This window comes from Accipiter gentilis, chromosome 23 (genome assembly GCF_929443795.1).
Source record: "Accipiter gentilis chromosome 23, bAccGen1.1, whole genome shotgun sequence".
Taxonomy (NCBI): domain Eukaryota; kingdom Metazoa; phylum Chordata; class Aves; order Accipitriformes; family Accipitridae; genus Astur; species Astur gentilis.
Window position 1 is genome coordinate 4,714,029 of NC_064902.1, and position 13,717 is coordinate 4,727,745.

General features: G+C 41.6%; 2 protein-coding genes across 2 annotated transcripts in view; both read left to right on the forward strand.

The window, feature by feature from the left end:
* Positions 1-6,899: 6,899 nt before the first annotated feature.
* LOC126049908 (protein BTG1-like) lies at positions 6,900-8,265 on the forward strand. Its single transcript, XM_049827035.1, has 3 exons — positions 6,900-6,934; positions 6,986-7,152; positions 7,286-8,265. Exons 1-3 carry the CDS (start codon positions 6,900-6,902, stop codon positions 7,636-7,638), a joined length of 555 nt encoding a protein of 184 aa, XP_049682992.1. The 3' UTR covers positions 7,639-8,265.
* Positions 8,266-8,482: 217 nt separating this feature from the next.
* The window catches only part of IPPK (inositol-pentakisphosphate 2-kinase), a 50,528-nt gene continuing 45,293 nt past the window's right edge, over positions 8,483-13,717 (forward strand). The window contains exons 1-2 of the mRNA XM_049826827.1: positions 8,483-8,698; positions 13,450-13,506. Of these exons, the coding sequence (XP_049682784.1) occupies positions 13,474-13,506 (33 nt within the window). The 5' untranslated portion in view covers positions 8,483-8,698; positions 13,450-13,473. The remainder of the gene's footprint in view (positions 8,699-13,449; positions 13,507-13,717) is intronic.

Here is a 13,717-nt window from a genome sequence, read left to right on the forward strand (position 1 = left end):
AGGTGAGGTGCCGGAGGGTGCCGGGGCCGCATCCTGCCGGCGGGCGCCGGTGCACGGTCGTGGCGCTGCCAGCCGTCGGACGGGGCCAACCCTGCTGCCCTCGCCTCTCTTGGGAGACTTGGGGACGGTGCTCTTACCTCGCAGGCTGACAGAGAGACCAGCCAGACGCTTGGACAAACGCGGATCCCGGCTGTTGTCCTCGCAGGCCGCTTGTATTCTTGATCCTTTCTTTGCGAGGACATCCTGCGGCAGCTGCAGAAGAACGTGAGCCTGCGAATGCGCGGTGGCGCGCAGCTGCTCGTACCCCACGGGAACATGAGACGCAAGACTGTTAAGGAAAGGAAGTTATTTTGACTCGACAAACTCATAGTGCTCGGGAAGACCAGAAAGCACGTGCTCTGATTTTCTGTTGCAGACTCAAAGGGGTTTTATGTCCTCAAAACTCGTACTTTTTATTTCTTTTTTAATCGCACTCTTAATCTAATACTTAAGTCTATAGAACAACCCATTAGAAAAAGACCCTTTGCCCTGTAATATTTGCCCTCATTAGTATTGCTGCAAAGGTAGTAATCGGAGTAATTTTTCACTCGCTCTGCTAAATCATTGGCAAACGTATTGTTCACTGGTTGAATGCTTAGTTGCCTTAGCAAAGAAAATAGGATCTTAAATAGGTTATTTTTGTGGGTTTTTTTTCCAATGAAGTGGGACCAGTAAGAGATAATAGTGTCAGGGAAGTGCAATATTTGCAAAAATTCTGTACTAAAAGCTTGCTGTTAATTTACCAGTGTTAACTTGCTTTTGTAATCGTGTCTTAGTCTGTTTTTAAAAGCTGTATAAAGTGGATTGAAAAATATGCTTTCCAGCTGATGTAGGCTCTGTATAACTTAGGTGGGTGTGAGGTCACAGCTACGTTGATAAGCATGGACTAGACAGTAGTCTCGCAGCACATTTTTAAAACAGGGTTAGTAACAATTTTCAGGGCTGTAAATTGGTTTACATATCACTTGGTGGTCTTTAAGTGAAAAACACTGTGCTCTTAGTTGACATATTTCCAATTCCGTCAGAGGATTCTGATGCCTCCTGTTCACTTCTCCATTTCCCTCTGGCATAAGCAGTAGTAGCCTGTGATCAGCCAGTAAGGCCAAAATAAAGCCCTGAGGGTTAGTGTTCTCAGCTGTGCCGTCTCATCCCAGCTTCTCTGCTAAAGCAACCGTAGGTGATCCCTCTGAACTTAAGCAGGCAGGGCAGCTGCATCTGGTCAGTAGAGGTGCATAAAAAAGGGGCAGTCTCAGAGGGGGACAATACTTCTGTTGCTTTAGTTTTGGGGTGCTGGCTTAAGATTTTGTTTTTCTAAGAAGCTGTCTTTTATTAATAGGTGTGCCAAACTGGGGAAATTATGGAGGGGTTTGATGCTTAAATCGTTGAAGGTACCATTACTTGTGTTTAGAAATTTATTCTTATTTATTCTTTGTAGTGGGAGTGGTAACATAATGTTTGCTTCTGTAGTCTAGCAATAAAGAAAAGGTGGCTCTTGCTTTTAAGAATGGGTTGGTTTGATTATGTTTAGAGATGCTTCTACTAGATAGAGTAAAACCAAAACTGCTTGTTTTGTTTAAAACCTCCTCTTTCAGGTCCTAGTGCTCTGTTTCAACTATCTGTTTGTAGAGACATGTATAAGAGCTTGATTTAAGTAATCTAAAAGGAACTCGATCGAGACTTTTCTTAGTCTTAATGCTAACTTTTTTTTGATAAGTCAATAGGCTTGTGCTAGCTTTACTATGTTTTTATTGTTACTACGTTTAAATAACAATATATTGTATAAGTTATATAGCTTCAGTTTTACGTTCTCCTTTTCCTCTAGCTGAAGTTGAGGAAAAATGGAATGGTAGAATATTTGCACATACTTTCTTTTTAACAAGATAAACCAAGATACTGACTCTGTTTTCCTCTACTTTAGGTGTTCCTGGTAGACAGAAATTACTTGTAGATGAACAGAATAACAACAAAGTAAGTCTGAGTTGATGAGCTGAAGAATTCTTTGTGAAAATATGTTATAGGTATGGTAGTTGTTGCAGGAAATAGGCAGCTGCCACGTGGTCCATGTTAGGAATTATGTGGATTATGCAGATGCCCCCTCAGCAGGGCTCAGCCCTGGGTTCCTGCTTGAAGAAGACAAATTGCTAGTCTGCTGAATAAATAAGTGGTTTATTTAGCTGACATGCAAAGCAGCTTGAGCTGGGTGCCTCTGAAGATGGATCCCTAGTGCAGATTGTGCACCCCTATTACACCCTTACAGACAGATTTCCCAGAATGTACCACTCATCACCCAATCCCCAAATCCAATCACTTAATTTTGGTGGGTGGTCTCTTGATTTCTTATTGGTTTTCTTGGTCACTGGGCTGGCCTTGTTCTAAAATTACCTCATTCCCTTGGAATTGTTTGTTGGTCCTTTTCATTCTGCTTGCATCTGCTGGTTTCAGTTTTGAATTTGCAAGGTTAGCTTTATCAAAAAGTTTACTTTTGGTCAGGTCTTGCAGTCTAAGGCTTCCACTACTTTAGTTTCTAATGCTAAGCAAGGCTATTAATCCTAACAATTCTCAACAGCAGTGGTGACTTACCTGCTTCTGCTGACTGTGTGATGAGGCTTCTCAACTCTCAAAGCCATAGAAATCTTCCAGCAAAAGGGGGAGAAAACCAAAGCAAATCAAACCTAGAAGCTTGAGGTTTTTTCCTCTGTGTATGAGTAATTAAAATTTGTTTCTAATGAGAAATAACATATTTCAGTGGCTACTGCTAAATTGTGCTGGTACAGTGTTTCCAAATTGTTGTTTAATAACCATCTCCAGTGCTGTGTTATTGGAACCCTCAGTACTCCCTAAAACAGCCTATTTATATAAATGGTTAGCTTGATAATTGACAAATAACTAGTTTCTTGATGAACCCTTCCCAGTTTGTTTTAAATAATACTGCCTGTGGTATTGTTTTCTGGCAGGGAGATGAAAGTCAAATAGTTATTATCTACTGATTTATTTTTTTTTTTCTGTCTTTCTGTGGTTTGCTTACATTGAGCCTTAAATGTGAAACTCAACAAGGAGAATAGAAGAAATCAAAGTGTGACTTCAACATTACCTGACAACTGTGGCATCTGTTTATTTTTATAGCCAGACCTTCTTATCTTCTTATTTCAATTGAATGTTCTACTTGGGACTGGTGGATCCAGGTGCCAGACCTCAATCTAGTGAGCGTTAATCTGTGCTAGCAGTGTTATAACATTAACTTTTTACTCTTGCAGTATTTTTAACTACCTTTCATTTGTTTTCTTAGAAGGCTTTTCTACTCTGATCTTCACTGAAGTTTTCTTGCAAGTGAGCTAAAACCAGATCCCTTGGTATCTGTCTTGGCTTTAGCAGAACCTTGTCTGACTGACTTAGAGTAAAATCGGTCTGCATATAATTGGGGATTTGTGTGTATGTTCATATGGGCACATGCAGCCTGGAAGGGGGAAGCTCTTTAGCATAATTAAGCATTAAGTCTGGATTTGTACAGTTCTTAGTGCTGTTGACAGTAATGTTATGTTTATTCTGAATACTAGTAAGAATTTAATAACTTCAGTGCAAGTGTTGTTTCTTTGTCCGTTATTTTAATGAATCTGTCTCGCTGCATTTGTGGTAGTGCTATCAGGGTGTTCGAGGCTTTAAAGTCATGCCGTGTAGATATGGTAGGGGAAGTGTGTATTTCACAGATGAAAGGGAAGGGGTGTGACTAAGGTGGGGAGGTGTTAAGAGATAAGCACCTGAGAGAAGATGCAGGATAAACCCAGAGCTTGTCTTAAGGCAATCATAAAATTTTGTTGTGCAGCAATAACGGTCTAGACCAAGTAACAAATAATGCAGGCTTACTCTTTTTATTTCTTATTGCCTTCACTTAACTAGCAAGTGATGATTGTGTCTGATCAAACGTAGGGTGATACAGTCCATGTGTACCTAGATAGCTTTACTAGCGAAATCTCCAAAGCTGGAGAGTTGGGGTTTGTGTTCTGGTTCTTAAAATACTGAATAAAACAAGACTGGAATAATTGGATGACTGATATGTCCAGGTATCAGCAGAGATTAATTTTTTTAGCTTAACTTCTACAGTTTGGGGTACTGAAATGCAAACGAATTCAGTGAAAACTTGTTCTAATAGCATCTTGATCCAGACTGGACACTTGATTAGGAGAGGAGGTAGTCTAGGGCTAACAGCTGTAAGCGAGAGGAAAAGGAAGCATAGAAATCTGCTGTCCTTTCTTGAAAAGAAGGTGAAATAAGATTAATTTTTTATATTCCCCCCTCACCCCCCCCCACCCGTTTGATAAAAATCTCTTTGGTTAGGTTACAAAATGGCATACAGAATTATACTCTAGTTAATCTGTGAAGTGGGACTGTCAAACTAGCTGGTAGCATCTGAGTTTTGGACAGGTGTCTACAGTTTTGTCATTTGAGGTGTTCTTGGCCCTTCTGTCTTGGTCCTGTTGCTTGCTACTAAAGGAAAGGGAGGGCAAGAAGTCTTAATCATCTTAATTGAGTAACATCAAGTAAGGAGGCACTATGTGAGTTCTAATGTTGTCATACTGTTACAAATAATTTTGTCCAAATTGGATAAGAACTTGCTTTCTTGAAGTAGTTTTCTACAAACAGAACGAGTCTGAAGAAGTTTTAACTGTAAATGGAATGATGCTTTTATTTGACTGTTTCAACATACCAGATGGCAGAATCTAGCAAAAATAAACTCTTGGGAGTGAACTGTAATTCGCTCATGGTTTAATGAACAAACTGTCTGTCCTGCTATTGCATGTAACTGGGCATTCCCCTGGGAACTCTTCCTGTGTGGGATGAAGTTTGGCTCTGTCACAAGCTGTTCTCCTGTATCCCTGTTATTACAGCTTTGATGATTTCTGTCCCTTGGATTAAAGGGACAGAGGTTTGGGGAAAGTTCCCGTAAATTCTCAACCTGTGTTAAACTGGTTGCTAGTAACAATCAAAGCACTAGCCTGAGTTTTTTCTTCACTCTTCTATTGATGAATAAATGTTGTCTGGTAATCTCTAAATAGTAGTAAAACAGATCTAGTTTTTAAAGGTCTGCAGAAAAGGCTTTTATTTTCCTTTTAATTCCCTGGGTGTGGCTTTTGTAGCTGCTGAACTAGAGGTGATGTCAGGTTCTTAAAGCTGACAGGCAAGAAAGGGGAAAAGGATTAAGATGTGCATTTGGGAAAACAAGATACTACTTGGTTTCCTCAGAGGTGAGATCCCTCTGAAGAAGGGGTCCTCTGGTGCTCTCTGGCATATGGCAGGCCTCGGAGAAGAATAAGGGAGCGGTTAGCTTTGTTTTAACAAAGGAAAATATAAAGTCTTAGAACCTAACCAACAGCATAAAGAAATCAACATACTACTTTTTTTTTTTTTTTTTTTTTTTCTCCAAAGTGGCTTTAAGACACAAAACCAGTGAAGGGAGAGGATGTATTTAAATAAGGCAAGGAGGAAAAAAAATGCTTGGGGCATTGTATGGACTTTTCAAAGAAGAGTGCTTTTGGAGAAGTATGTTCAGTTATGACTGCAGGCTGTCCTGGTGATGAAGTCCTGACCTTAGTCATTGTTCTTTGGTGGAGAAAAAAAAAAGTGATTAGAGGAATCGCTTGTGAACAGAAGTTCAAGGTTGGGGGGGTTGGGTAAGTTTGTGTTTTAGTCTTTGAGCTAGAGAGAAAGCTTTTTTTGTAAACTTGGGGAGTCTTGGCTATACCTAACACAGCCACTTTTTAAAAGCTTTAAAACAGCCGAAGAATATTGTCGCTGCACTGAAGGTGGGAAGGTCACAGCTGAGTCAGCGTCCACATCCCTGAAACTGTCGTGAACCTCGGCTGATGTTTGGCAGTTGTGTGGAGGAAGCGAGGCCGGTGGGTTATGGACAGGATTATTAGCTTGGAGCTCTTGGGCAAACAGGCTTGCCAAGGGAAAGCTTGATAAGAGGTGCAATGTATGTATGGCAGCTCTTATGCATTAGGCTTGTGTTTATTTCTAACAACAAAATCTTTCCAGGACTCTAAATGCAGGCCAAAGACTTATCCTTTCGCTGTAATACATCTGACAGCAAATTTAACGATGTAGCTCGTGCACCAAGTTGAATTCAGTTTACTTGATTCTTGTGTGTATCTCCCAACCCCTTGCAGGTGAACAGGCTTTCAAAAGAAAACCGCTGCTTTCTGGACCACCTCTTTTCCTGAAGATAACCTGCAGTTTTTTGCATTGCTCTGACAACTGCTTTAGTGCTTAGCTAAATAAGGAGGGGATGTTGTTAGAACTTCTTTGCTGTTTTGCCACGTAAGAGCATCTTGGCCTTGGAGGTGTAGGTCTCGGACGAGACACCGGGGTATCTTCAGATTTTTCTCAAACGGGGCCGTGAGAAGCGAGAGTGGAAGGGGCGCACGGCAGGATAAGCGTCCCGTCTGCCTGGAAGACCGTCAGCGGCGGGGCGGATGCGAGTACAACGCGGTCAGCACGGGGAATCCCGGGCAGGAACGCGTATGTAACCTGTGCTAGGTCTGCTGGACTGTGAGAAGGAGCCGAAGAGGAGGAAGCCAGGCCGAGGCCGGAGGCGGAACGCGGGCCGGGAGCGCTGACGCCCGGCGCCGCCTCGCCGCCTCCTCCCGCGGCAGGGAGGGGGGGGCGGGGCGGGGCGTGCCTGGCGCCGCCCCTCGGCGGGCGGGCCCCGCCCCTCCGCCAACAAAACAAACACGGCCCGGCCCGTGCGGCGGCCCAATGGGCGCGCGCCGTCGCCGAGGCCGCCCCGCCCCGCGCCCGCCGCCGCCAATGGGGCCGAGGCGCGCCCGCCTCCGCGGGGGGCCGGGGCGGGGCGCCGCCGTGCGATGCGGCTGTTGCGCGGCGCCGCCATTGGCCGGAGGCGCGGCGAGGGGGCGGGGCCGGGGCGGGCGCGGCGGCGCTGGCAGCGGGCCGGGGCGGCGGCGGCGGCGGCGGGGAGGTGCGCGCCGGCCGGGGCGGCCATGAGGACCGAGATCTCCACGGCGGCGGCGTTCGTCACCCGCCTCCTGCGGGCCGCCGGCGGTATCGGCGAGGAGCAGCTGCGGTGCTTCCGGGAGTGCCTGCAGGAGGCGCTGCGCGGTGAGCGGGGGCGGCGGGCGGCGGCGTGAGGGGGGCCGACGGCCCCCCGGCCCGGCCGCGGGGCGTCCGGCGGAGCGCAGCCGCCGCGGGGCTGTGGGGCCGCGGTCGAGCTCGTCTTTGTTCCCTCCCGCAGAGCACTACAAGCACCACTGGTTCCCCCTGGTGCCCTCCAAGGGCTCCGGGTACCGGTGCATTCGGATCAACCATAAGATGGACCCCTTGATAGGGAAGGCAGCGGGGATGATCGGACTGAGCCACGAGAGACTCTTCCAGCTCTTACCCAGCGAATTAACTCTTTGGGTCGACCCTTTCGAGGTGTCCTATCGCATAGGCGAAGACGGGTCCATCTGCGTCCTTTACGAAAGTCCCCAGCCTGGCGGGAAGGCGACCAAGCCGCTGGAGAGCAGGACCAGCTGTAAGGAGGAGTGGAGAATTGGCAGAGCCAGCCCTTCCAAGAATTACAACATGATGACGGTTTCTAGCTAAAAATTACTCCTCCTTCTACAGTGTTGTATGTATCCCAGTCTCACGGTAAACTTAGATGTAACCGAGATTTTGGGGTTTTAATTGTTTTCTTTCCACCCTGTAGGCGTTCAAGTTGTAGTAGCACTGCCAAGTTCTTTGTGGCCAAGGGCTAATGTATAAAGCGGTTCTTTTCACTGCATGTTACTTTCTGGACTGGGTACTGTAAATGCGCTGTACAGTCAGCTGATTGTTTTACACATTTATATTTTCAGAGCAGTTTCTCCTATTTGTAATAAAAAGCAATATTGTAGCACTCTTTATGATGGATTTTAGACAAGATTAACACTTGCTAAAACATTCCTCAATTTGCAGAGCAATAACACGAAGCGGGGTGGGAAACGGATCTAACAAGCTGCACATAAATCTTTCCAGTGATTTGTCTGCACAGACTTCTCTCAGGGTCATTCAAGCTTGGCTGCGAGGCACAAATCACAAAATTAACTCTTATTTTTCCTTTTTCAAAGCATGCATTTATTTGACGGCTGGATTCTATCATAACCCAACATTTTGACAAAAAGAATCGGGGAATTAGTTTGTCTTGTAATTTCTAGGTATTAGAGTGGAACAATAAAGACTTGCTCAAACTGCTTTTGACTTGTGGTGTGGTTTGTTTGTTTTTGGGGTTTTTTTCTCCCCTCTAGGCTTTTTACATTGCTTTCAAGGCTTACTCTAGCTATTTCTAATCATAACAGATAGCTTCACAGTAAGAAAGGTGTAGCTCTGAACATTGATCTTTATTTCGGATCACCACAAAATGCTCAGTTTCAGTAAAGCTTGCTGGCTCTGTGCCTGAGTAGAGCTGAATAGTCTGTGTAGAACTGTGTGGGGTTTTTTTCAGTGTGTGCCATTTCAAGCTGAGTGGAAGCAAAAGTACTCTTCTAATATTTGACCTATTGCAAAAAATGCTTGAGTTTATTGGGGAATGGAGTTTGCATTGAAAACTGCAACTTAAAACCATCTAGGAAGCTAGAGTGAAACACTGATCATCAATACTGTGTTACTACCTTGACTCTTCTGCAAGGTAAAAACCTGCTATTTCTGGCATTACGTTGAGTTCCTTCTCATTTTGTCAGCGTCTTGAGTACCAGTTGGGTACAAGTTTAGTAACAGTATCAAACACGGCAGATTTGATGTAATAACAAAACTTCCTGTTTCTGGTTTATGTGGAGACTCTTAGTATTGATACTCCAGTAAAGGATTCAATTTACAGATACTGTGATTCCTATTCCAAGAAGCAGTGGTTTGTAATCTAGCTATAGAAGACTGCATCGCGTCTAGCATTGCTGGTTTTTCAGTAGCCTGTGTTCGAGCACAGTTGAATACTTGATGAAAGAGAGCTTTGTCTCGTGTTAGTATCTCAGGAAAAAAAAAAAAATCTTGCGCTGTGTCAATAACGTGGTAGAACATACAGCAAAGGAAGGGGCAAGTCTGGGCAAACTGGAAAGTGTAGAACTCCAGCTTGCGTAAAGAGGTCTTTTTCTTTGTTTGCGTTAGAAAAAGCTGTGATTTACTTCTCGCTCTTTGCCTTATTATCCTGGAGGCAGGCTTGTCTAGTAGTATTTGTTTAATCTGAATAAAATGTATAGTGCAATTTTCTTAGTAATTAAAGCTTTGCAAAAATTGATTGTGTGTTTCTAGTCTATCACTCCAATAAATAAGTTTCTGGGTTACTTTAACAAATGGGTGTTAAAGGTCTTGGGGCAAATTGCCTTTTTATTATACAATATTGAAAATCCGTTCTCACGACATTGTTTTATTCTCTTGGGGAGATAGTAATGCTTCTTTTTTTTTTCTCTGATAGAATTACCTGCACTGAATATTTATTTCCTTAGGACCTCTAAGGGACATATTTGACACATTTGTCAGTAATTGAACAGAATAACTTTAAATCTGCTAGGGGTGAGATGCCGCCTTTGATTAAATTAATTTGAAAGATAATTGGCGTTGCTGCACATTATATTAACAGCCTATCTGAAAAGATGTAGTATGAAGTTTTTAGTTTAACAGTGGATTTTTACATAGCAGTAAACATTTGAGGTGGAATTAAAGATGACTTGGGACCCAGGGTATGATTTCCAGCTACTGGGTGTGGGTGTGGTTTGACATGAAGTAGGGTACAGCAGGTTTTTCAGATGTTCTTTTCTTGCTTGGTGTCTCTCAGTGTAAGAGTAGAGAAGAGCCTGGATTAATCCCAGCCATGGTGAATTCTGTTGCTTCTTACTTAATTGTACCACATTCAGTGGGATATTTCATACGTTTTATAATATGTCTCAAGTATCTTATATTCTCTGCAAGTTTGATATTTATCATTGAACAGGACATTTTTGCTAGTGTAATTCAAGTTCAATTTCATATACCTAAGCCACAGGCATAGAGCTGAAGTTATTCTGCAGACAAGCAGGTGGAGGAGAATGTGGAGCTTGAAGAAAACGCACTGAAGCAAATAAAATACTTCAGCTGCAAGTAAATACACTGTAATATCTGTGACATCTAGAACTACATTCCATTGCTTTAAAAAAAAAAAATGTTGAAGACCTGCTAACAGCACAAAGGCTGTTCTGAGGGAATAGAGCTCTTGGTAGTAAGCCAGGGAGGCTGTTATTTGGAGGAGGTAAATAAAATTAACTTTGTGTTTTCCCTAAAGGGTGATAAGTTTTGCATTCTGACATTGCAACAAACAAGCCAAAATCTTAACATATTAAAAATTACGTACTTGTCACACAAGACTGACCACATCCGATGAGCCATGATTTAGAACAGAGTGGTTTGGATTCTATAGAAAGAATTACTGCATGCTCGACTCCTTCAAGGAGTAAAAATATATGGAGGAAGGGTATATTTGTTTGTTCTCATGCCTGTTCATGCGAGGATGGGTTAACTCTTGGATAAGTAAAGCTGAAGGAAGAAACATTTATAGAGGAAAAAACCCATACATTTACCCGTTTCTCTAAAACGTTGCCTTGCTGAGAAGACAGTTGAATAACACTTGTCTTTCCAAGTTGTAAAATCCAAATGAGACAGAAGATCCCATTAGTTTATATAGCCTGACCACTTATGTACTACAATTCCTATGTATCACACCCTTGTCTCATTATTTGCACCTAAGAAAACAGAGGGGTATAGTTTTAATCTGAAAACTTCAAGAGATAAGGGTATTGTCTGTATTTATTTCAGATTCTATTACCTTTAGCATTAGGTAAGTTCAAATATGAAATTTGGTATGTTTTTTAAGTTTAGTTTCTAAACACTGGTGTCCTTATTTCTTTATCCTCAAGATAAAAGGCCTTTTAGTATGGCCTCTTGTATGCACTTTATACTCCAATCAAATTAAGTCTGTTTTTTATTTAAAAGATTAAAAAGATGAAGCTTTTTAAGTTTGAGCATAAATAACTTTCTCTTATCTGGTATTTACATACATGCTTTCTGCAAACACTCATTCTGTTTTTTAATATGTGCACGAGAATGTGTTCTCAAGAAATAAGTGCAATGAACCAACTGACGTGGATCACACCTTTGCAACCATTATTTGTCATTCCACCAGCACTGATGGCACTATGATTTTTACTTCACTGAGAACAATGTAAAATTACTTCAGATCTAGTACTGACATAATTGCTAAATATGAGGTCTTTCACTTATTTTTAATTCACATAATGTGTTCTTCCCTGTGTTATTTTTATTTTGTCTAGAATGCCACGTTTCAGGTGAAGTGGTTTATAAAAGCTGAAATAGTTACTGTAATTACTCACGCAAAGGACAAACCCCAGGTTTGTTTAACAGGATAGCTTTTCTATAAAACCATGTTGATTAGCATTAATGATATTGTTCTCCTTTTAATTATTTCTTATTATGAAGTGAATTAATACTTCATTAATTAACCTCCTTTTTACATTTAATCCATGATTAAAAGTGTTATAACTCTCCTGCAATTTTTAGTTGTTATATTGGGACACCTATTCTGGAGAAATTTTCTAGTTATTCCCACATGCATCAGAAATAGACATTGGGATCCTGCTGATATCCTAAGGCAGTTCTCCTGGGCATTTTTCTAGACCTTGTGGTTATGTTTTTCCTTATGAAATCCTAAAAATAACTATCTTGATGTTATCTGTTTGTCATAAGTATATTGGAAGTATTTAATTATCCTCATGTAGTGTAAAGTTATCTGCATTATCAAATACAGATAGGCAATATTTATTGAACACTTACAGCTTCTTGCCTCACTTTAGCAATTTTGCCCTCTTCATCTTTTCAGTATTATAATTCCATTTATGTGCTGATGTATATCTTAAAAGGTCATCACCTTTGCATAGCTGTTTTTCTTAGCTATTTTAACCATGGATTTTCCTTTCACATCTTCGGCTTCCGTCAGATTTTTTATTTCACAATAATCCATGTATGTTGGCTTTTTTCTGTTTCTCCCCATCCCTTACTGGTATGGTAAGGCGTATGACTCAGAACTTTAATCTCATCTTAATTCCTGCCTTATGTTCTATCAGTGTAGCATCACAGCAGTCATCAGTTTGGCTTTGTGCGGTTCCTCCAGGCTGATGCAAACTGATGCTGCTGTGGCAGAGTGGGAAGACTTGTATTGTTGGGTTAATAGAGGCATTCTGGTTCTTGAGTAGTAAGGTTGATACTTTTTTCTGTCACCGCACTTAGTTTTTATTAATTATTTTTTCTTGTGGTGCCAGAATCACTCTTGGTAGTTTTTATGCCGTAAGAGTCATAGGCCCATCTATTTTCATTGTTTTCTTGCTGGGGACTGAATTTATTCCAGTAATAACAAGGGATATTTTGCATTCCATTATAAGGCTATGTAGAATTTTCATTGAGAAGTAAACTGCTGATTTTAGCTTGTAATTTGGGTAACTTCTCGGGGGGGGGGGGGGCAATATATTTTAATTGAAATGGAATTGCATGAAAGAATCTTTCATCTGCTTGGGGGAGACACTTTGCACTGTGAGATTCAGCTGCCCCTCGTTTGCAATCAGTATGACTAATAGATCTCTAAAAAGTGACAGGAAGCAATGAGAATGCAAATTAAATTGTGATTTGTGACAAACTTGGTTTTATCATTATTTTGAACTATTGGCCCCCAGATTATTGATGGTAACGTGTATAGCCTTATTAGCAGAAGCAGCTATGTAGTATCAGTTATTCTCCCCAGTGGTTCTTAAAAATCCAAAGAAAGAAAAACTGTAAAAGAAGATAAACATCTGTTCAGTTACATGAAATAGCACATCAGTCTTGAGTCACTGAAAGACAGAGTTGCAAATATCTCTCCTGATAAAATAATTATGTTGCGCTTTAGTAGGAAGAGGAAAAATTGTATCACAAAATGGTTCTACAATGTTTCAAGTGAACCTCTTGTGCTAAATAAACACCCAGCTTGGAAAAATAAGTTTGTAATCCTGGAGATATGCCAAGTATGAAAGTTCATCTTTGAAACAGAACACATTTTTAAAAGAAAAAGGCATGTATAAAAGTACAAATACAGTTTTTGTGGATGCTGTGATGCAGCAGCTTTGAATATGAACTATCTAGAGCATAAACTCTTATAAACTTTATTTGTTGTTCAGCAGTAGCAAGTACAATCAACTTCATAAAGCAATTTTTACTGTAGAATTTTCGTGACTGCAGTATGATGTTTGTGATGATGCAGTGTAGAGCCCAGTCATGCAAACTGTCGTTAAATTGATCATCTTACACAGCTGACATTAGTGACTTTGGCCTCAGATGACTGATGTTGCTTCTGTGTACCATTCCCAGGATTGTCTGCTACGTGAATGAAGAATGAACAAATGCGAAAGAAAACTGAAGAAAAAGGTAGGTTGTACCAGAAAATACTTCTTAAACTGTCTGAACACTGAACCCTGGTTGTTCCAGTAGTTCTAGGTGGTCAGAAGAGAATGCTTCACAGAAGCAAGGTCATTGTATCATCAAACTACTAAACTTACTTCATTTTGCACTGAGTGCCGTTATCGAACTCGCCTTCTTCCACTGGGGCTCTGAGGAGGAGGAGAACTTGCCTGTTACT